We start from the raw sequence: 20,574 nt of genomic DNA on the forward strand, positions 1-20,574 counted from the left end.
CAGCTAGAAAGCAAGGCATGGAGGTTGGCGTGATGGTTCAGCTGTTGAAGTACACTGGCTGTTCTTGCTGAGGACCCAGGTTCAGTTCCCAGCAACCACATCGTAGCTCACAGCCATCTATAATGAGATCTGGTGCCCTCTTCTGAAGTGCAGGTGTACATGCAGGACAAACACTATCCATAATAAATAAATTTATCTTAAAAAAAAAAAGTAAATAAAGGACAGCCAGGGCTACACAGAGAAACCCTGTCTCAAAAAGCCACATAGATAGATAGATAGATAGATAGATAGATAGATAGATGAAGACATTGTTGAATCCTGCAGGGTTTGCAAATAGATTTAAGGCCAGGATGCTGTCCCAAGGGCAGTGGGTATGCACAGTCTCTGCAGAGAAGTTCACTGAAGAATACAAGTGAGCATTAATTAGAGAACCCTGGAGCCTGCTGGGTGATTAGTACTGTCTCAGGGGTGGCCATCCCATGAGGCCTTGCTAAGAGATCATCAGATGGAATAATTTTATAAGCCAATAGGGGAAAAGGTCCAGTTTGTACTCGTAAATGGTGTCCACAGAGGATTTTTTTTTTTTATGGGTGTCATGCACTGGAAATTCCATGGGGAAATGAGTTTGGGAAAAGCTAGAATAAATGAAGATGCTGTTCCACCTTAGAACTTCCCACAGCTGCTAATATCTTCAGAAGCCTCAAGGGAAAAGTCATCTGTATTCACACAAGGTTCCATCAGATATTTGATTTTGAGCATTTTCCCTTATGGGTCTGTCATGGAACTGTACTTCTGTGAAATGTTTCTTCCCTTGGAAGTCCTGAACCTGGGGCAATGGGATGGCATGGGAAAACCAGCAAGCATCTTGGAATTCCATGTTTCCTGATGTCAGCTTGGCAATAAATTGTAATTACTAAGAAGTATCTATACCACAGGAAATGTGTCCCCACATAGCAGAGACCTGTTTCTTCCTGTCCTTCCCAGAGAGCTGGTTGCTGGATAGTGACCAGCGCTGCTCTGTTGGTGGCCTCAGCCAGTGTGTGCTGGAAGAGAAGAAAGGGCTGGTGCGAGTGTTCTTCTTCCCCATCTTGTTCAGGAAGAGCCGGGGCTGTGTTCAAGGTCATCTTACCTCTTCTCTCTCTCCACAGAATGACACCTCTGGTGAATACAAGAAGGCTCTGCTGAAGCTGTGTGGAGGAGACGATGAGTAAGTGGCTTCGGGGCCCCAGGATGGAGAGATGGCCTGACTCTTCTGGTACCCGTCCCTGTGGATGGGTGAATTGCATGAGGCTTCATCTCCTCCAAGGCTGCAATGCCAAATGGGGAAAGAGGCCTTCGGCATTCCAGCCTCTACTGTCTTGGGGTCTGTGTGTCTGAACAAGTGTGGCCACTGTCTGTGGAATTCTCTGCTGTGTGTCGGCCTGGCATCTGGACTAGGAATTAGAATTCAGGGGGTTTAAGCTGGGTATGGTGGCACACAGCACAGACAAGCAGATCTCTGTGTATCCAGCCTGATGGATGTAGCAAATTCCAGGCCAGGCAGGACTGAGAAGTGAGACTTTGTCTCAAAAGTGGAAGTGGGAGGAGCCAGAAGTGGGTCTCAAGAAACCACCTCTAAGAAGGCCTAGGGATGAGAATTGGTCTGGCTTCTTCCCATGGCTGCCATGGAGTTCTGTGGGCAGCTCGGGAAAAAGGTGAGGAGGTTGGTGGGCTACAGGGGTTCTTCCTGGGATATTAAACGAAGTGACTCTGATATGGCACAACCGAATTTATGCAGAGGAAATTGTGGGTTGAGTTCCTCCTCCAGGGTTCAGTGGTCAGTTAAGGAAGAGACATGAAGCTTTGGATTGACTGCACTCAGCGCCACGGAGACCACAAATCCCGTGCCCACACACACTGTCCCTCACACGTCCAGATGCCTTGCACAAAGAGATGCAGAAATGATGCAGGCATAACCTGTTCTTGGCTTATTTGAGAGGGGATTTGGGCAGAAGTCGCCCAGGCTCTAAGGAAGAAAGAGGAGGCTGAGGACTATCCTACTTGGGCCTGGACCAACAAGGCTCCTGGGAAAGCTCCACTGCATAGTTGGAGGGAGCTTAAGGACAAAGGGGGAGGTAGGGGGTCCTCTGATGAGTCAGGCTAGAGGAGAAATAAAGCAGACAGGATTGTGTTAGTGTGTGTGTGTGTGTGTGTGTGCGTGTTTTGGTTGTATGTGCATTTGTTGGTTGTATGTGTGTTTGTCTGTTGTGTATGTGTGTGTTGGTTGCATGTGTGTCTTGGACGTGGGAGTGTGCTGGGAGCATGGGGTGTTGCCCATGATGACATTCCCTCCCGTCCTCTCCCCAAACCCCTCCATTCCAGTGCGGCTGGCCAGTTCTTCCCGGAGGCAGCACAGGTGGCCTATCAGATGTGGGAACTTAGTGCAGTGGCCCGAGTCGAGGTCAGACCCTCCCCACTTCCTGCCTGACCTCCTGATCACCGGCTCCCCCTTCTGCTTGCACCTTTCCCTGCTGCACTGGTTGGTCCCCAGCCGCCCCCTGGTGGCCAACCCGAGCTGAGGACTTACTATCTGAAGCTTCCAGATCCCTGCACCAGTTCTAACAGCCTGGAAGTGTTCTGCCTGCTCTCTACTAACAGGACTTCCTCCATGAGACCCAGCTGGTTCCATGGGGCCTCTGCATCCTGGGCCTGGCAGTTGGGCTTAGCATGCTGAGAGCAGAGGGCACCCCTAGATGTGCTACTATAGGACACAGGGGTCCACACAGGACAGGATGAAAGGTTTCACAGGGGACCCTGGCACACTGTTCTGAGACTTCTGCATCCTCACCCTCCTCGTGGCCTCTATGCCTGAACCTTTCAGGTGATGGAGTCAGACATGGCAGCCCTGGGGGCCTAAAGGCTCTAAATGATGTTCTTTTCTTCCCTAAATTTGAAGGCAAATGTAAGAGGTCTCAGGTCATATGAGGAATGAGCTTGGCTTGGCAGAGGGAGGCACCTCCCAAGGCATTAACTAACACCCAGCCTCACAAAGAGAGCCTACTCCTTTTCAGTTCCACCAGCCTTTCAGATAGGTAAAGAGAAACGGGCTCAGCGCCACATCTGTGCTGTATGAGGTAGCTTCCCTTTTACACAGAGAGCCATGGGAGCTGGCCTAAAGTTCAGTGGCTTAGGCAAGCGATAGCATCTTAAATTTGGTGGCCTTAAACCTGAGTGGAGGCAGGCATTACACTTCCTTTTATGAGTGATCATCTGTTAATGACACAGGATACATTCTTTCTAATTTGTGATAGTATAAAAGTATAAAAATTATTGTTTATCTCAGAGCTAGTGTTTGCCTAGTAAGCGTGAAGCTGCCACTATTGAAAAAATATTTTTCATCCATTTATTAATTTGATAAGTATCTTCTCAATGTCTGCTATGTGTCAGTCACTTGTTAGCACAAGAGGATATATAAAATAAATACATAAGGCTAGTTTAAAGGTGGCACATACCTTTAAACCCAGCACTCAGGAGGCAGAGACAGACAGATCTCCAGAAGTTCAAACCCAGCCTGATCTATGTAGTGAGTTCCAGGCTAGCCATGACTACAGAGTGAGACTCTATCTTAAGGTGGGGGGGGAGACAAATATCACATAGGGTGTGATGGCACATGCCTGTGATTTTAGCACTTGGGAGTGGAGGCAGAAGGATCAGAAGTTCAAGGCCAGCCTCTACCACAATGTAGTTTACTTTGAAACCTGCTTGGGTTACATGAAATCCTGTCTTTGAAAAAAAAAAAGCCAGACTTGGTGGTGAGCGCCTGTAATCCCAGCACCTGGGAGGCAGAGGCAGGCGGATCTCTGAGTCTGAGGCTAGCCTGGTCTACAAAGTGAGTTCCAGGACAGCCAGGGCTACACAAGGAAACCCTGTCTCAAAAAAAAAAAAAAAGAAGAAGAAGCCTTTTACAAGTATTTAAGTGGTGTACTTCAAAATAGATCTGTCGGTGTTGCTTGATATGTCAAACACCCCTCCCCCAGTTATTCTAACCAAAACTGTTTAAGCAAAGGTTGGACATGATGATGCACTTTAATCCCAGCATTCAGAGAGGCAGAGGCAAGCAGTTCTCTGAGCTTCAGGCCAGCCTGGTCTACATAGTGAGTTCCAGGCCAAACAGAACTACATAGTGAGACCCTGTCTCCAAACAAACTAAAACAAGTACAAAATCCAAAAACCGCTTAAGCAAAATAAAAAAAGAAATTAAGAAATAGCAAATACGGAAAGCAACATGGACGTCATTGGGTCATGACTAAAATCCGGAAACTGTTCTGCTTCTGAGTCCTCTGGCCTCCTTATGGGGAGACATGGCTGCAGGGTAGGTGAGATGCTGAGGGGCCCCTATGGAATGTTCAGCCTCCAGGGCTGGGACAGTCTGATGGCAGGAGCTGCCCTCTTCCCAGCACTCACCTGTCCCCAGGCCTGAAACTCTCTGCTCTCTCAGCCCTGGGTGGGCTTTGTCTGCTGTGCCTCTTTCCCCAGGCTGCTTGGCTTGGGACTCAGTCTGGAAAGGCCCTGCCACTCTGCATGCTCCTCTTTGGACCTGGCTCCCCAGGGGCCTCCAGACACCTGCTGAGCCTCTTTCTCCTTCTCCCAGCTGAAAGGTACCGTGTGCGCAGCCAACGACTTCAACCCTGATGCTGATGCCAAGGCCCTGCGAAAAGCCATGAAGGGAATTGGTAAGGGTGTCAGGGACCGGAGAAGACCCCCAGGGGCAGGTTTGGCAGGAAGGGTCTCAGGGAAGGAGAATGAGGCCTCCAGCTAGGCTCTAGGATGAGGAACACTCTGTGGGAGTTTCCTTCCACCTCAGGCAGGAGGAAGGAAGGATAGGAGAGGATCTGGAGTGAGCTCAAGAGGAGTCTTTCCTGGACACCAAGGTGTCTGTCCTCCTGCCTCTGAGCAGGGGCCTGGTGTGGAAGAAATACTGGTCATCAAGCCTTGGGTGGTGACTCAGTATGCCTCTGGACAAGCACTTAAACAGCTCTGGGTCCCACTTCCCCACTGTGTAAAGGGTCCTAGGAACCCAAAAGCCCCGTGCTGGGGGACAGCACTCCAGTGGCTGGCTCTTCCAGGCTGAGTTTGCTGATGGTGAAAAGAGCCACCACATGAGTGGATAATCAGCTGCCTGCATCCAACTAAGCCTATGCTTGGAAAGCCCTTGCTGGGAAAGAGACGGGGGTGGGGGGCCTGGCTTCCGTTGTCTTTATTCCACCCATATATGCCCAAGAGCAGCTCCCAAAGGGTCTTGTGCCATATGAGTCTCAGGACTTCTTCCTGTGAGTATAATGCCTACCTGGCATCTCCGTAACTGTGACACTACAGGGGCAAATGCCTTGAAAATCAGATCCCACCAAGGATGTGGTGGCGCATGCCAGTCAGTTGATCCTAGTCAGAAGCTAGCCTGGTCTATAGAGTGCGTTCCAGGACAGCCAGGGCTACAGCGAGACCTGAGGTTGGTGGCATTCGCCTGGCAGGAAGGAGGTGGTGCCTCAGGGCCCTCAGACAATCTGCTATGCTTAGGGAGACCTGAGAGTCACCGGCAGGGGGTTGAAGGCAAAGGAAATACAGGCACTGATGAGGCTGAGATTGCAGAGTTGGAAGGATCCCTTAGTGGTTACTCAATCCTAGTCGTGGTAGAAATGTGGAAACTGAGTCCCAGAAAAGAAAGAAGCTCTCCGAGACAAGCTAGGTAGGCATTGACAGAGCCAAGATCAGAACTCAGAGGCGGACACCCAACCCGTTGCTTGCCACCCCAACTGCCAACCTGGCGCTCATCACCCAGTGCCTGCCAGCTTCCTGGTTGTACTTGTATCCCATCCAGTGGCACGACAGAAGAAAGCACGTAGCCTGGGCAACGTGCCCACTGGGGCGAGGAGCTCATGGCCTCCACTGCAAGCCTTTATCCTGACAAGGACTGATGGGAACTCTCAGTGGGGATTGGGGATGGGGAGGATGTCGGGAAAGCTGAACCACAGAACCTCCTCTGAGGTACGTGGCTTTGATGACCCAGGAACTGACGAAGCCACCATCATCGACATCATCACACACCGTAGCAACGCCCAGCGGCAGCAGATCCGGCAGACCTTCAAATCTCACTTTGGCCGGGTAAGGGTCCTCCCTCCCTGGTGTGGATCCCACGGTGTCTCGGTTTCCTAGTGAAGCTTGGCCTGTCGCTGCCAGCTCTATAAAACTGGGCACCAGGGGCTTTGTGGTAATGAGACCCCCCCCCATACACACACATACACACACACACACGTACACACACACCTGGTTGGGATGTCTTGGAATGGTCTAGCCTTGGGTCCACTCTGTTCCCACAGTTCCTTGCGATCAGTGAGTGATATGCATGTGAGATGGCTTGGCGAGGCCACAGTCAAAGATGGTGGTGGTTTCTCTGTGGGTTTCTGGTGTGACCTCGACTCTGTCCTTGCAGGATTTAATGGCTGACCTGAAGTCGGAGATCTCAGGAGATCTGGCAAGGCTGATTCTGGGGCTCATGATGCCACCAGCCCATTATGATGCTAAGCAGCTGAAGAAAGCTATGGAGGTATATAGCCTTCGTCCTACGGGGTGGGGGTGGGGGGAGTCAGAGCTACAGCTAACGTCCTTTGTGTGGACTTTCTAGGGAGCTGGCACGGATGAGAAGGCTCTTATTGAAATCCTGGCCACTCGGAACAATGCCGAAATCCAGGCGATCAATGAGGCCTACAAGGAGGGTGAGTATAGGAGGGCTGGCCCAGCCTTACTTTATTTTTTTATGATTTGTGTGTGTGCGTGCGTGCGTGCATGCATGCATGCATGCGCATGTAGGTCAGAGAACAACTTTTTGGGAGTCAGTTCTCGCTTTCTACCATGTGGGTTCCAGGAATCAAACCCGCTCAACTCAGATCATCAGGCTTGGCAGCAAGCATCTTTATCTGTTAAATTATCTCATTGGCCCCACCTTGCTTTTTGAGACAGGGTCTCTTACTGGCCTAGGGGTTGCCAGTTTGGCAAGGCTGGCTGGCCATCAATCCCCAGGGATCTATTCTCCCCCCCCCCCCCATCAGCTCTAGATTATACGCCGCACACCTGGCTTGTTTTGGGTTTTGTTGTTGTTTTGTTTTGCTGTTTTATTATTTTGTTTTTGCTTGTTGAGACAGCATCACTGTTTGTACACCAGGCTGGCCTCAAACTCAGAGATGCGCCTGCCTCTCCCTCCCAAGTGCTGCGTCTAAAGGTGTGCACCACCATGCCCGGCTCTTGCTTTTGTAATGTGTGTCTGAGGATCCGACTCAGGGCCTCATGCTTGAGTGGCAGGTGCTTACTGACTGAGCTATCTGCCAGCCCTCCTATGAGGCTTTGACGAGCCTCTTGGTGTACCCAGCTCTGCATCTAGGGGAAGTCGGCTGCAGGAACAAAGTCCTGGAGGTAGAAGACAATTCAGATAGAATTTAGGCAAAAGAGAAGGCGTTTAGCCTGCTGAGGAGAGGGAAGGTGGCTTTGTGGAACTGAGGCCTGAACACCGGCAGAGACCCACCCTCAGAAGGGTCTCCCCTACCTAGCCGTACCCTATACTGTCATTCTCTTGAAATTCTTAAGCCTTCATCAAGTAGCCCCGTGTTTTCATTCTGCTGCTCTATGGTTTGTGGTCAGACATGGGGACAGTTTTTCTTCTGCAGAGCTTTGAGATGACAGGCATTTTAAGGTGGGGAGGAGGGGGAGTACTAAGGCCCCAGCTATACTTTGGGGTTTGGCAGCTGCTGTTAGGAGGGATGGTGGGGTGGAGGCAGGGAAGTTGGAAGGTAATGAGGGCTTAGAGTATAGTTCTAGATCCCTGTCTAGCATGCACAGTGTCTGGAGTTTAATCCCCAACAGTGCAACAAGATGAATGGATAATTAATGGGGAAGGAAGATAATGAACATGAGAGATGGGGTGCTGGGGCAGGGGTGTAGAGGGGCTGGGAGCAGAGCAGCTGCCTCCTGCAATCAGCAGGAAGATAGCTGGATGCAAACACCTTCATCCCCACCTCTCCTGCTGACGTGGCCCTGGCTCCGGTGTGAGTCTCACTCCCCAATCCTCCCAGCCTGCAGCTACTAACACCCTTCTTTCTATCTCAGACTATCACAAATCCCTGGAGGATGCCCTGAGCTCAGACACATCTGGCCACTTCAGAAGGATCCTCATTTCTCTGGCCACAGTGAGTGGATTCATGGTTCTAAGGCCCGTCCATCCACCCTGCCCTTTTGCCTCCTCAGGGCTCAACCTCCAATCTCCATTGTTACTCTTGTTGTTGCTTTGTTTTATTTTTTAAGACAGGGTTTCTCTTTGCAGCCCTGGCTGTCACGGAACTCACTCTGTAGACCAGGCTGGCCTTGAACTCACAGAGATCCACCTGCTCTGCCTCCGGAGTGCTGGGATTAGAGGTGTGCGCCACCATCTGCCCAGCCTGTTCCCTTTTCAAAGCTGGCTTGCTGCCATCTCTGAGAATTCCTTTTGATGGCCATATTGTGACTTTTTAGGTCTCCTTCCTACAGGACAAAGCCACATGGGTGACCCTGTCCTGTGTTGCCACTGAGTTCCTACACCCAGGGGCCGCATAGCCTACCCTGGAATTGTTTCTGTTTTGAAAAAGATAAAGGAGTGCAGGGAGGTGACTGATTAGACCCAGGGGAGACGGAAGGTTGTGTGGAGGAGAATGTGTGGGGACTGACTTCTCCATGATTCTGTGACAGGGGAATCGAGAGGAAGGAGGAGAAAACCGGGAGCAGGCTCGGGAAGATGCCCAGGTGAGACTCCTGCCTGTGGGTGCTGGATATCTGGTGGGTCCCTGTCAGGCACTGGCTGTCAGGTGGGGCGGGCTCCCGGCTGGGACACGGCTGGTTTGGCTGACAGATGCTTAGATCAACCCCCTCTGCCTCCACTCAAAAAGCAAGGCTGGTCCTTTAGGGCTTTCACAATGGGTTTGTGAGAGTGGAGCTGGCCTCACTGGGACTTCCCATGTAGACAGCGGGATTTTCCAAACTAGAAAGCCGTCACAGATGCCCCAAGTCAAACCCAAGGTGATGAATTACAAATCACACAGCAAACCTGGCCCTGGGAGAATGGACCCAGAAAGAGTGGGGTTTTGCTGAGAAAGAGGCCTGAGAACTAAATGTCTAGGTTTCATGTTTGGAAAACAAGACCCAAGCGAAAGAGAGTGACCTGGCAAAGTGTGGCAAAAGCTCCCAAAGGCTGGTGCTGCTGTCGCTCACCAGTGTTGATATGTCCCAGGTACCCTGTGTCCAGTGTTGACTAGACACTGCTGAATGGTGACAGGGGAGGGGTCGCCAGGGCTCCTGGCTGCTCTGCTTCAGCCCTGCTTCTGTGGGTTCTCTGAAGCTGCACTTAGAGGCTGGGCTACATCAAGTTCATCTTCCCTGCACTATGGCTGCACAGCTGACACTGGGCTCCTCATTACTGTCCCCATGGACCTGAGCCGGGTCTCTGCCTGCTGCAAGAGCTCCCTCATGCTGGAGATGGGCGTAGATGCCGCCAGCCATAAAGCTAGCACGCTGGGGTTACAGCTCATCCCGAGAAAGAACAATGACAAATTGAGAATCAGGGTCAGAACCAGCTGCTGGGCCCCCGGGTTCACTAGCAGACATGGCTGAGACAGCAGCGTCTAAGCTCGGCCATCCCCAGGACGACCTGGCCAAACTGAAATTGAAAAGTTAGGCACGTTTCAGCATTTGGGGGTGCTGAAGCAGGAGGCTCGGGAGCCTAGCCTGTTTCCTGAGACCGTGTCTCCAGAAGAAGAATAACAGCAAACCCCCAAACCTCAGTTCTAGAGTTTAGAAGGTATGCTCTGCGCTGAGCGGGTATTAACACTATCCTATGTACCATCCTGTATTTCCTGGGGGAAGAGCAGCCTTAACCTGCCCACAGGGACAGTTTCTGATTGGCACTCAGGTCCACCTGACTCTAGTCTGCCTTGCACAATACCCTCCAGGACCCAGCACCATCATCTCCCATACAGCTCCTTGCTCAAGAAGCTATGGTCCAGTTGCCCGGTCTTGTTCTGGAATACCTTGTCAGAAGCTTCAGGGTCCTGGACAAACAGGGTATTTTCAGTTATATTCGAGCACATTCGTGGGAGCTAGTCACGGGGTAACCCCACCATCATTTACTGAGCCTGCATTTCACACACACACCCACACAAACACACATCCAAAAGGTGTTTACTTAGTATTCGTGAGCAGCCTCGTGGTGCAGCTGGACCCCAACATCCATCCTGAACCCCAACATCATCCCTAGGGAATGCTGCTGCCTTGCATGCTAGTGGGACAGTGGTAGTCCTGGCCCAGCAAGGAAAGGGGAGAGAGAGAACCAGGGTAGACGCACTGGAGGGACCATAGCCCTGCACTGACAGAGGCTCAGTAGCTTCTCCATGAACGAGGACTAGATCCTGGTACGGTGTCAGCTCATTTTCTGACAACTAGCAAGTTTTTGTCTCATACGTATTCTTTCATAGAAACTTTAGAAAACAAAACTAAAGAAAAAAATCTGTCCCCCCCAGAAAAAAAATCTAGCCCCAGTAGTAGCCACCTAATACATATCCTTTTATAGCAGAGTAAACCATGCCTATAATCCCAGCAGAGGCAGAGAGGAAGGAGGCTCCATGCAAGTTCAAGGCCAACCTGGTTTGCATAGCGAGTTTCAGGACTCTATCAAAGGCTCTATTGAAAGAGAGGAGGAGGATGGGAGGAAGGAAGGGAGGGAGGGAGGAGTGATATATGGGGTCAGAAGGCAGCTTTCAGGTTTCAGTTCTGTCCTTCCAGCTAATCAAGGCAGGGTCTCTCCTGTTTCTGTCTCAGCACTGCTCCTGGCCCTGCAAGCTTTCTCTGGCTCTCACTGTGGGGGTGCTGGGGTCACAGAGGTGTGCACCACCGCATGAGCTCTAGGGATCAAACTCAGCAGGTTCTCAGGTGTTCATGGCAAGTGGTTTTGCCCACTGAGCCATCTCTCCAGCCCAAATTAATCATTCTTTAGTATACAGTTTAGTGACATCAAATATGTTCACGGTGCATAGCCATCGCCACCACCACCTCTACCCCGAAATCTCCTTTTTACAAAACTGAAACTCTGCACTCTTGAACTAGTGACTCTCATTTCCTCTACATCTAACCCATAGCAGACACTAGCCTGCTTTCTGTCTCTAAATTTGACCCCTCTGTGAACATCACATTAGGGGCTTGTCTGCTTGTAGCAGGGCTTACTTGGCTCAGCACAATGCCTCCATGATTCAACTAGGTGGTTGAAAATATGTAAAGCCGGGAAGAGCCCATAAGCCTAAAAACCAGGATCATTATGGTTTGACATTTAAATCAAGATGAAATAAAGTATCTCTGCTATGGAAAATGTGGTCGTAAAGATCCAGGGTGAATAAAGGAGCAGCTCTGGCCTCATGCTCGCTCTTTTCAGAGTCAGGCACTTGAGGACCACACTGTCTACTTATGAACCTCCTGGTGAATATGAACATTTTTCCATCTCAATAAAGAAACGCTAGTATATCTAATACATACCCACTTATGGACTTATGGAAATTATATAGATCAGTCTTGTTTTTGCGCTGCTGGGGTTCAAACCCAGGGCCTTGCTCTGAGCCTTTTAAAAACTGTGTTATGTGTGTCTGTGAGCATAAGCGCAGTGCCTGCAGAGGCCAGAAGAGGGAAGCTCATCCCTGGATCTGGAGTAATGGGCCACCTGAGCCATCTGACAGGTTGCTGCGAACTCTAAGCCTCTGATAGAGCAGTGCCTGTGCTTATCCACGGAGCCATATTCCCAGGCCCCTAAATCTTCTTTAAAGCTGGTGGGACCTTGAACGTGATGGCACCTTCTGTAATCCCAGAACTCAGAAGGCTGAGGCAGGAGGATTGCTGCGCATTTAAGGCCTACCTGGGCTGCTCCATAGTAAGACCTTGTCTCTAAAGAGAAAAGAAGAAGCCAGGTATGGCAGTACACTTGGGAGACAGAGGCAGGCAGATCTCTGTGAGTTCAAGGCCAGCCTGGTCTATACAGTTCCAGGACTATACAGTGAGACCCTGTCACAAAATTAACTAACTAAAATACATACATACATACTAGGATTTTGGTCTATGCAGGAGAATACAGTGGTTGACAGGATGCTGGGGAAAGGGCTAAGGTACACGTGGATTCACTGAATTTATTCCCAGACACTCTGGGTCAGAGCAGCTTGGCTCACGAAAGTCCTGCTCAGTGTTCACTCCACAGGCTGCTCTTATTGAAGAGAATGCTTGCAGGCCCCACCTCTGCTGGGGGCCTGTGATACTACTCCCATCCTCCCCTCCCCAGGTCTCAGCCATCTGTCTTTCTGTCTGTGACCTGAGGAGCTAAGTTGACAGAGTCCTGCTGATTCTTTATAGAGAATCAGTGCCTGCCCCTGTCCCCTTCCCGGTGGCCCTGCAAGCTAATGAGGGAGAGCTCTCCTTCTTCCAGATGTCAGATAAACTGGGGCCTCAGTTACTGAGTCTGAAGGGTGTCATTTCCCCTCTGGGGAGCCACATTTTAAATTATTCCTGGGCCTGTCTTCCACTCTGAGTTCTAGCCCAGAGCTTAGAGAAAGGAAACACCCCTGCCAGTCCTTCACTGTGACCCTGGGGTCTCTTGGGACCTCTGCTACCCTGAGCCAGGCCTTGGGGCTCCAGGGTCCTCCCTGCAATCACTGTGGGCTCTGACTCTTGCCTCCCCTCTCTCCCTCCTCTCTCTCCTCCCCGCTCTCAGGTGGCTGCTGAGATCTTGGTGAGTGTTGTGTCCTTCACGGGGGGGGGGTGTGTGAGCAGCTTCTGAGTCAAGCCCTGCTGTGCTTGGGCTGGGCTGAGTTGGGCAGGATCGGGCAATGATTGGGGGCTCCCCTCACAGCTTCTCTCTCTCCCCTTCAGGGCCTTTTAAGGACTTGGTTGGCTAAAAAGGGGCCAGGTTTGGTAGTGCATGATTATAATCCCAGCACTTGGCAAGCAGAGCCAGGAGGATTGGGAGTTCAAGGTCGTCCTCAGCTTCATAGAGAGTTTGAGGCCAGCCTGGACTACATGAGACCCTGTCTCAAAAGGGAGAGGCAGGAACAAAGCAAGTGTTCCTCAAGCCTTAGCCGTTCATGATGTCTGGCCTGACTGAGGTCTTTAAGTTGACTCATTTTAATTTTATGATTAAACCCAGAGTTGAGTTTTTAAAAGAGAATTTAAATAGGATCATAGCTGGCTAGGAGATCATTGTGGAAGGCTTTATATGGTTAGAGTAAAATGTGTTTGCCCTTGACCCCAACTGGGGAAAACTGGCTAGGACATTTTCTGCTTGTTCACACACATGTCCAAGCTCCCCAGGGAAAGTCCTGGTGTCTGGGTAGGAGCTCCAAGTGCCTGTACCCAGCTCCTGTCACATCTCTGGGCCCTGGTGACTTCAAAGGGAGATGGGACGGCCACCACACTCCAGGGTTGAGGAGAGAAGGGACCAACCTCAGTCCTCCTGGATGGCTGCTCTAACCCCACCCTGCCTCCAGGGACAGTAGGTACTAACCATGGCTTTCTCATGTCTCCCCCTAAACCCTCGCCCTAACTGGGCTCTGCAGGAGATAGCAGACACTCCCAGCGGAGACAAAACTTCCTTGGAGACGCGCTTCATGACGGTCCTGTGCACCCGTAGCTATCCCCACCTCCGCCGAGGTGAGCCTGCTGAGCCCCCAACCCCTTCTAGTGTGGCAGTGGGAGCCCCCAAACATGACCTGAGCCTCCCAGCCCTCTGTGAAGAGCAGAATAGCCAAGAGCCTAATTCCTTCTCCTCAGGCCAGTGGTGGAGAGTTAGGGGACTCCAGAGCACCGGCCCGTCCATAGCCAACTCCATTCCCCTCCTTACCGGAAGCAAGTGGAACACCTAGGATAAGACCAGCTATCCCACCTCAGAACCATGCGGTATTAAGGGTTCTGAGGTGTGCTGTCAAGATCCATTGGTGATGTCTGCCAGGAGCAAGGCAGAGAGGGGTGAGGATGGCACAGGACAGGCTACCACAGCTGTGTGCAGTGGCAATCCTGAAGCTCCCTCTCACTGAGACCTTGGCAGTCTCACGTGTGTCCATCTGCTCGGCACTTTTCAATGCTTGGATGCTTGGTGCATGACACTGGATTGCCTTGATCCCAGCCCCCCACTTACCAGCTGTGTGGTTGAACAGGCCCTGCCTCAATCCCCTTATCTAAGGATTAGGGTTTTCGTTGTATCTCACATGGTTGCTAGGGTACAAAAAAAAAAAAAAAAAACCTACAATAAACATAAAATACTCAGTTTGTGCTGGGCACACAGAGCTTCCTGGATGTCATTTTGATTGTTATATAAACAGTAAGCTCCATCCCAGCCTACCAGGGAATAAGAGGGAACCCGGAGAGCAAGGCCTCCCTGGGTGGTCTGGCGTACTTCCAGGGCGTACACATCGTCCTGGGATAATAGAACTTGCCAAGGCCTGGGGCTATTGGCCAGACCTGGAGGCTCTGGTATGGCTCCGTGGACTCTAAGCTTTATGGCAGCCCCAGGCCAGAGCCTGCCTGCCACCCAGCCCTCCCCAGTGGCCAGTCATGGGTAGGTCAGGCGACCCTCCCCAGCTGGTGTTCACCTCTCCCTCACTTCTCTTGGCCAGTCTTCCAGGAGTTCATCAAGATGACCAACTATGACATAGAGCACGTCATCAAGAAGGAGATGTCTGGGGACGTCAGGGACGCATTTGTGGCCATCGGTAATTGGCAGGCACGGGGAGGGGGGAGGGGCTGGGGCACTGATGGAAACCTGGGCAGGTTCCCTAGAGGAATGTAGCTTTAGCATTACCCCGTGTTGCTCTGACCGGGAGAACTAAACGCTGCCTCTGGTCACCTCCGCTGCCAAGGTGTGGTCGTGGGGGACAGCATGAGGACATCTTCAAGGCTACAGGGGCAGCGTGAGAAAAAGAGCATCCGAGGGAAAAGACCAGGAGAGCAGAGAAGAAGGACTGCTCTGCCGGACTGGAGGGTGTGGTACCACACATGAGACACACCACATACGCACACATGAGAGTCACAGGACATGTATACATAACACGCAAGATGCCTTCGTTCACAGGGCACACACTGCACGTAGACACTAGACATACCTTAAGCATGTTCAATCATAAGACATTCTGCCGCTGAGCTACTTCAGCCCAGAGACCTTGTTTTTGAATTTTTTGTTACATTTTATCATTTGTTTTGTGTGAGTGTGTGCATAAATGCATGTGCGCAGTTACATACGTGCCAGAGCATGTGTGTGGCGGTCATAAGAAAACTTTAGGGAGTTGGTTCTCTCCACTATGTGGGTCCTGGGTATTGAACTCAGGTCATCTGAATCTGGGCTTGGTCTCAAGCCTACCTTAGCCTGCTGAGACACCTCACAGCCTGAAGGTCTTGGTTTTGAAAAGGTCTCTTTCCCTTTTGGCTCTCATTTGTTCCTGTGTAAATATGGATACGTACAGAGCTAATCATAATATTGCATCCTGCATCTACCTGATTTTACCAGCAGGTGGCAGCAGAAAGCTTTCCCGTTCTCCATCAACTGCGAAATGCATCTTGAATTTCGTGAAATCTAAAATGTGGCGGGGAAAGTGTCGTAGATTAGATAAATAGAGGTGTTGCTTATGATAGCTCTTTACTGCCTACAGTGATACCAGAGAGGCAGGACAGCATAGCAACTGGAAGCAGAGGAGCTAAGCAGGAAACTGCCCCGGGCAGGACACAGAACCTGTCTCAGCTTCTGCATTACCTGCAGTGGGGCATGAGAACTGGCCTTTCTACCCAGTCTGCAAGTTGCACAGAAGTTGTAAATCCCTTCTCCCTCCACCCCCCCATCCCCACTCAGAATGACTCTAGACTCTGAATATCTAGAGTGGAGTCTAAAACTCCAGTGTGTGTGTGTGTGTGTCTGTGTGTGTATATACCACATGTATGTGGTGCCTGTCAAATCCAGAAGGTGTCGTATCCCCTGGAATTGGAGTTACAGGCAGTTATAAGCAGCCCAAAATAAGTGCTGGGAACCAAATTTGGGTCCTCTGGAAGAGTAATAAGTGCTCTTAACCATTGACCACTGAGCTATCACTCCAGACCCTAAAACCCAGTTTTTAGTCTTTTAATGCACACAAAATTGCACACAGTTTTTAGTGCTTTTAATGCACACAAAATTGACAGCCCTGTATCCAGCATCCGTTAGGACTTAAGACCCATTTAAATATTCTGCCGATGTCAGTCGGCTGCGGGCATCTTCCCTGTAGGACAGATGTGTCTCGTGGCAGAAAGAGAGGCGGGCATAGGGAGGAGAAAAGGAAGCAACATTGTGGAGGGGATGTAAAATGACACCTCTGAGCACGGAAGGTTGGCAGTGACCTGCAGACCCAGTAGGCTGATGGCAGTGGTAGGGGAAAGCCCTGTCCAGGGTCTGAGCACACAGCCTCTGACCAGATCCCTATCTGTCTGTCTGTCGGTCTGTCTGTCTGTCTGTCTCTCTCTCTCTCTCCCTCTCCCCCCTGCAGTTCAGAGTGTCAAGAACAAGCCTCTCTTCTTTGCCGACAAGCTGTACAAGTCCATGAAGGTACGGCATCTGACCTGTTCATGCGCACCGTCTTTCCCAAACCTACAGGCAGAGATGTGCGCCATCCCCCCGACAAGGACTTGAGGCCGCTGTTCTTGTGGAAGTCACAAACCTTAAGACCCACTTTCCTAAGCCTCTAGCTGTAAACAGTGCACGGGGGACCAAGCCTTCAGTGCCTGGGGGAGGGTACATCCACACCATGGCAATGCAAAGACGATTTTCCCGAGGTCACATTCTGAGGATGTGAGTTTTAGCAGGGCCTGTTCAGCCCACACAGGACCTCTGTGCCTCTAGCTGGCCAGTCCTCAGCACTGGGATGGTCTGCCTGCGGAAGATAGTGATGGACTAGCCCACCTGGTTTGGGAAGGCAGAAGCGACAGGCAGGTGGACATCTGCCGTAGCCTGACCTAGCTCTGCCTCTCCCTCCCTCCCCATGTCTCTCTCCTTGTCGGCTCCTCCAGGGTGCCGGCACGGATGAGAAGACCCTCACCAGGGTGATGGTCTCCCGGAGCGAGATAGATCTGCTCAACATCCGGAGGGAGTTCATTGAGAAATATGACAAGTCTCTCCACCAAGCCATCGAGGTAAGAAGGGGGCTGCTCGGGGGGGGGGGGGGGAGGGGCTCTTGGCTGTCCTTGTAGTCCAGGGAGCTGCTGGATGAAGGAAGGGGGGGACCCTCACTGTTTTTGCATATAAAAATATTTTATTTTATGGGTATGGGTAGGCATCCACTGCCTCCATGTATGTCTGGTGCCTGCCTGGTACTCACAGAGTTCAGAGGAAGGGAACAGATCCCCTGGAACTGGAGTTAGAGACGGTTGTTGTGAGTTGCCATGTGGGTTACGGGACCTGAAGCTGGGGCCTCTGCGAGAGCAGGTCCTCTTAACCTGCTGAGCCATCTCTCCAGCCCCTCATAGTTTTTGTTGGTTTATTTCATTTTGTTTTGGGGGTTTGGGTTTTTTTGTTGTTGGTTTTTTTGTTGTTTTTTTTTTTAAGGGGGAGCAGATTAGAGACAGGGTTACTCTGTGTAACAGCCCTGGCTGTCCTAGAACTCACTCTGTAGACCAGATGGACCTCGAACTCACAGAGATCTGCCTGCCTCTGCCTTCCAAGCGCTGGGATAAAGGGGTGTGCCGCCACCAAACGGCCACTCAAAATGTCTTACTTAGAAACAATCACCTGGTTTTTACTTTTTATTCTTATTTTTATTTTATGTATATGGTTGTTTTGCCTGCATGTGCGCATGTCTATGTATCATGTGTGTGTCAGATGCCCACAGCAGCCAGGAGAGGCTGTCAGATGTCCTAGAACCTTGGAGTTACAGATGCTTGTGAGTTCTGTTAATCGAACCCAGGTCTTCTTCAATAACAGCCATTCCTCTTAACTACCGAGCCGCCTGTCCAGCCCCTGGGTTTTGCTTGTTGCAATTTTAATAAAGTATAGTCTGTAGACTGGCCAGGTGGCTAATGGGTTACCAGTACTAGCTGTGGTGTCAACCATACTTTTTAGTTTACACACCACAAAACTGACCTTCTTAGAGAGAACAATTCGATTTTCATTTTTTGATTATTGGTAGTGGAGACTGAAACACATCCTAAGTATACACTCTACCATGGAGTTATAACACCCATCCTTCTCTTCCTTAGCTGGGTGGTGATGGAGCAATCCTTCAGTCCCAGCACTTGGGAAGCAGAGACAGTTTGAGGCCAGCCTGGTCTACAGAGTGAGTTCCAGGCTAGCCAGTACTACACAGAGAAACCTATCTCAAAAAAAAAAAAAATCTTATTTTGAGACAGAGTCACAGCCAGGCTTGGTGGTGCATGCCTATAATCGCAGCATGCTGGGAGGCAGAGGCGGGTGGATCTCTGAATCCAAGGCCAGCCTGTACTCTACAAAGGGAGTCCAGGACAGCCAAGGCTACACAGAGAGACCCTGTCTCAAAAAAAACAAAACAAAACAAAACGGAGAGAGAGATCCACTAAGTGTTTCAGGCTGGCTTTAAATTCACTTTGTAGCTGACACTGAACGTGCCATTCTCCTGCCTCCACCTCCTAGTTGCTGGGATTACAGGTGTGCACCACCATACCTGGTTTGTGCGGTGCTAGGGATCAAACCCAGGGCTTCACACTTGGTAGGCAAGTACTCTACCAACTGAGCCACACCCTAGCCCCTCTTTTAATGTTTTTGTTTATTTGATGTAGTGCTCTGACTTGAAGCTGGGGCTCCATGCATCCTAAGTGAGCATACGACCCTTGAGCCACATTCCCAGCTCAGAATTTTCCTAGTAACCAGGTATCAGAAGTAGATGTGGGGCTTGGGGATTTAGTTTAGTGGTCGGCAAGCGCAAGGCCTTGGGTTCAGTCCTCAGCTCTGGGGGGGAAAAAGTAGAGATAAATCAGAGTCATTTGTGACTACACAATGAGTTGGAGGCCATCCTGGGCTACATGAGACCTTGTCTCCAAAACAAAACAAAACAACAACAAAAAAAAAGAGTAATAGAAGCCCCTTCTAAATGGGGATTTGTACCACTGGGGAGAGTCTGGCTCCCTGCCTGACTACAGACAGACCCTTGTGATCTATCTGACTAGTACTCACCAACTTTGCAGCTGCCCTGGGCCTTGGTTCAATGGCTCTTTCTCGAATGATGGCTGTATAACCATGGACAACAAGGGCCACGGAATGTGCCTGGCTTCCTGGGGCAAAATGGAGGGCTCAGGTGCTTCTTTGGGAAGCTGCAGGACTGGCTGGACATGAACTGGGGTTGGCAGATGGGGTCTGCGCCACTCCCAAAAGGAAGGGAACCGGTGAGGCTTTGCAGTTCGTCAGGATCGTATCCTAAAGAACCGGTTCCCGGGTGTCACAGGTGTGTCTGGAGAGGTCTCTCTGGCCTTGGTACAGCAGCTGTGGGTGACTGAAATGTTGAGCGTTATGCCTAGGCTGCTGGCCACTAGGAGGCTGATGTATTTATTTAGACCAGAATTGTTCTTTTCTCACTCTGCTTTCTCTCTGTCCTGCCAGGGCGACACCTCTGGAGACTTCCTGAAGGCTTTGCTGGCTCTCTGTGGCGGAGAGGACTAGGGCTGCTGTCCTCGGAAGGCCCCTCTGCCAAGCAGTGGCCAAGAGCACCAGCCACCGTGACCTGACCAAGCCATCCTCCAGCTTCAGAGACTGAGGAAGGAAAAGTGAGGGGTGGAGTTGGACTGTCGTCCAGCTGGGGCACTCGCCAGCCATCAAGGGTCCCAGGCGGTCCCTTCTGTTATCCCTCCTGCTCCTGGCTGAGTGGCTGGGGAACCACAGCCATGTACCGCATTCACCCCTGCTCCCCCTCCACCCCCTCCTCAGCCCCTCCCTAGCTTTCACCCCTCAACATAAGCCCTGCCCTGATTTGAACTTCATCATATCTCAAAACATACCAAGACCCTGTCTATAAAATGAGTGGCGTGTGTGTCTGCTTTGAAGGGGAGGCCGCGGTGGCTAGTGCCAGGTGAGCGTTCTGGGATAAAGGAGAGATTAACTCGATAGAGTGGTGTTCTTCCCCACTATAACCACTCAGTCTGATAAGGAACTGGGCTGGGAATTTCCATGTCCTGGTATCATTTTGTATCTATGACACCCTTGGCTTCATACCTTGGGCCCTTCCTGTCCTGCCCTTCTCTAGCCTCAGTTCTGTTATCTACAAAACAAGACACCAAACTACCTTGGCTTTCTTTCTGACACTGACGTTCTAGATTGAGCCTGTAGCTCAGCCCCTTGAATCTTATCCATCCTTTGAAAAGGAAAGAAACAGGGCTAGGGAGGTAGTTCACTTAAGCAAGTTCTGTGCAAGCAGGAGGACATGAATTCAATCTCCAGAACCCACGCAGGCCAGGGATGGTGGTACACCCCTTTAATCCTAGCACTGAAGGAGGCAGAGGCAGGCAGATCTCTGT

The 20,574-nt window shown here is 50.9% G+C and overlaps 1 protein-coding gene across 3 annotated transcripts in view; it reads left to right on the forward strand.

Moving 5' to 3' along the window:
* The window catches only part of Anxa6 (annexin A6), a 50,649-nt gene extending 30,569 nt beyond the window's left edge, over nt 1–20,080 (forward strand). For 2 of the 3 annotated variants that reach the window (XM_021634584.2, XM_060363689.1), the window contains 14 exons: nt 1,149–1,207; nt 2,362–2,440; nt 4,631–4,712; nt 6,044–6,138; nt 6,467–6,580; nt 6,659–6,749; nt 8,134–8,213; nt 8,749–8,802; nt 12,797–12,814; nt 13,638–13,731; nt 14,694–14,789; nt 16,587–16,645; nt 17,107–17,229; nt 19,664–20,080. In XM_021634584.2, coding sequence (XP_021490259.1) covers nt 1,149–1,207; nt 2,362–2,440; nt 4,631–4,712; nt 6,044–6,138; nt 6,467–6,580; nt 6,659–6,749; nt 8,134–8,213; nt 8,749–8,802; nt 12,797–12,814; nt 13,638–13,731; nt 14,694–14,789; nt 16,587–16,645; nt 17,107–17,229; nt 19,664–19,723 — 1,104 coding nt within the window. In that variant the 3' untranslated portion in view covers nt 19,724–20,080. The remainder of the gene's footprint in view (nt 1–1,148; nt 1,208–2,361; nt 2,441–4,630; nt 4,713–6,043; nt 6,139–6,466; nt 6,581–6,658; nt 6,750–8,133; nt 8,214–8,748; nt 8,803–12,796; nt 12,815–13,637; nt 13,732–14,693; nt 14,790–16,586; nt 16,646–17,106; nt 17,230–19,663) is intronic. The other variant, XM_021634585.2, reaches the window with a different exon arrangement.
* The last annotated feature ends 494 nt before the right edge of the window (nt 20,081–20,574 follow it).

The sequence above is a fragment of the Meriones unguiculatus genome, chromosome 11 (assembly GCF_030254825.1).
Source record: "Meriones unguiculatus strain TT.TT164.6M chromosome 11, Bangor_MerUng_6.1, whole genome shotgun sequence".
Classification (NCBI taxonomy): domain Eukaryota; kingdom Metazoa; phylum Chordata; class Mammalia; order Rodentia; family Muridae; genus Meriones; species Meriones unguiculatus.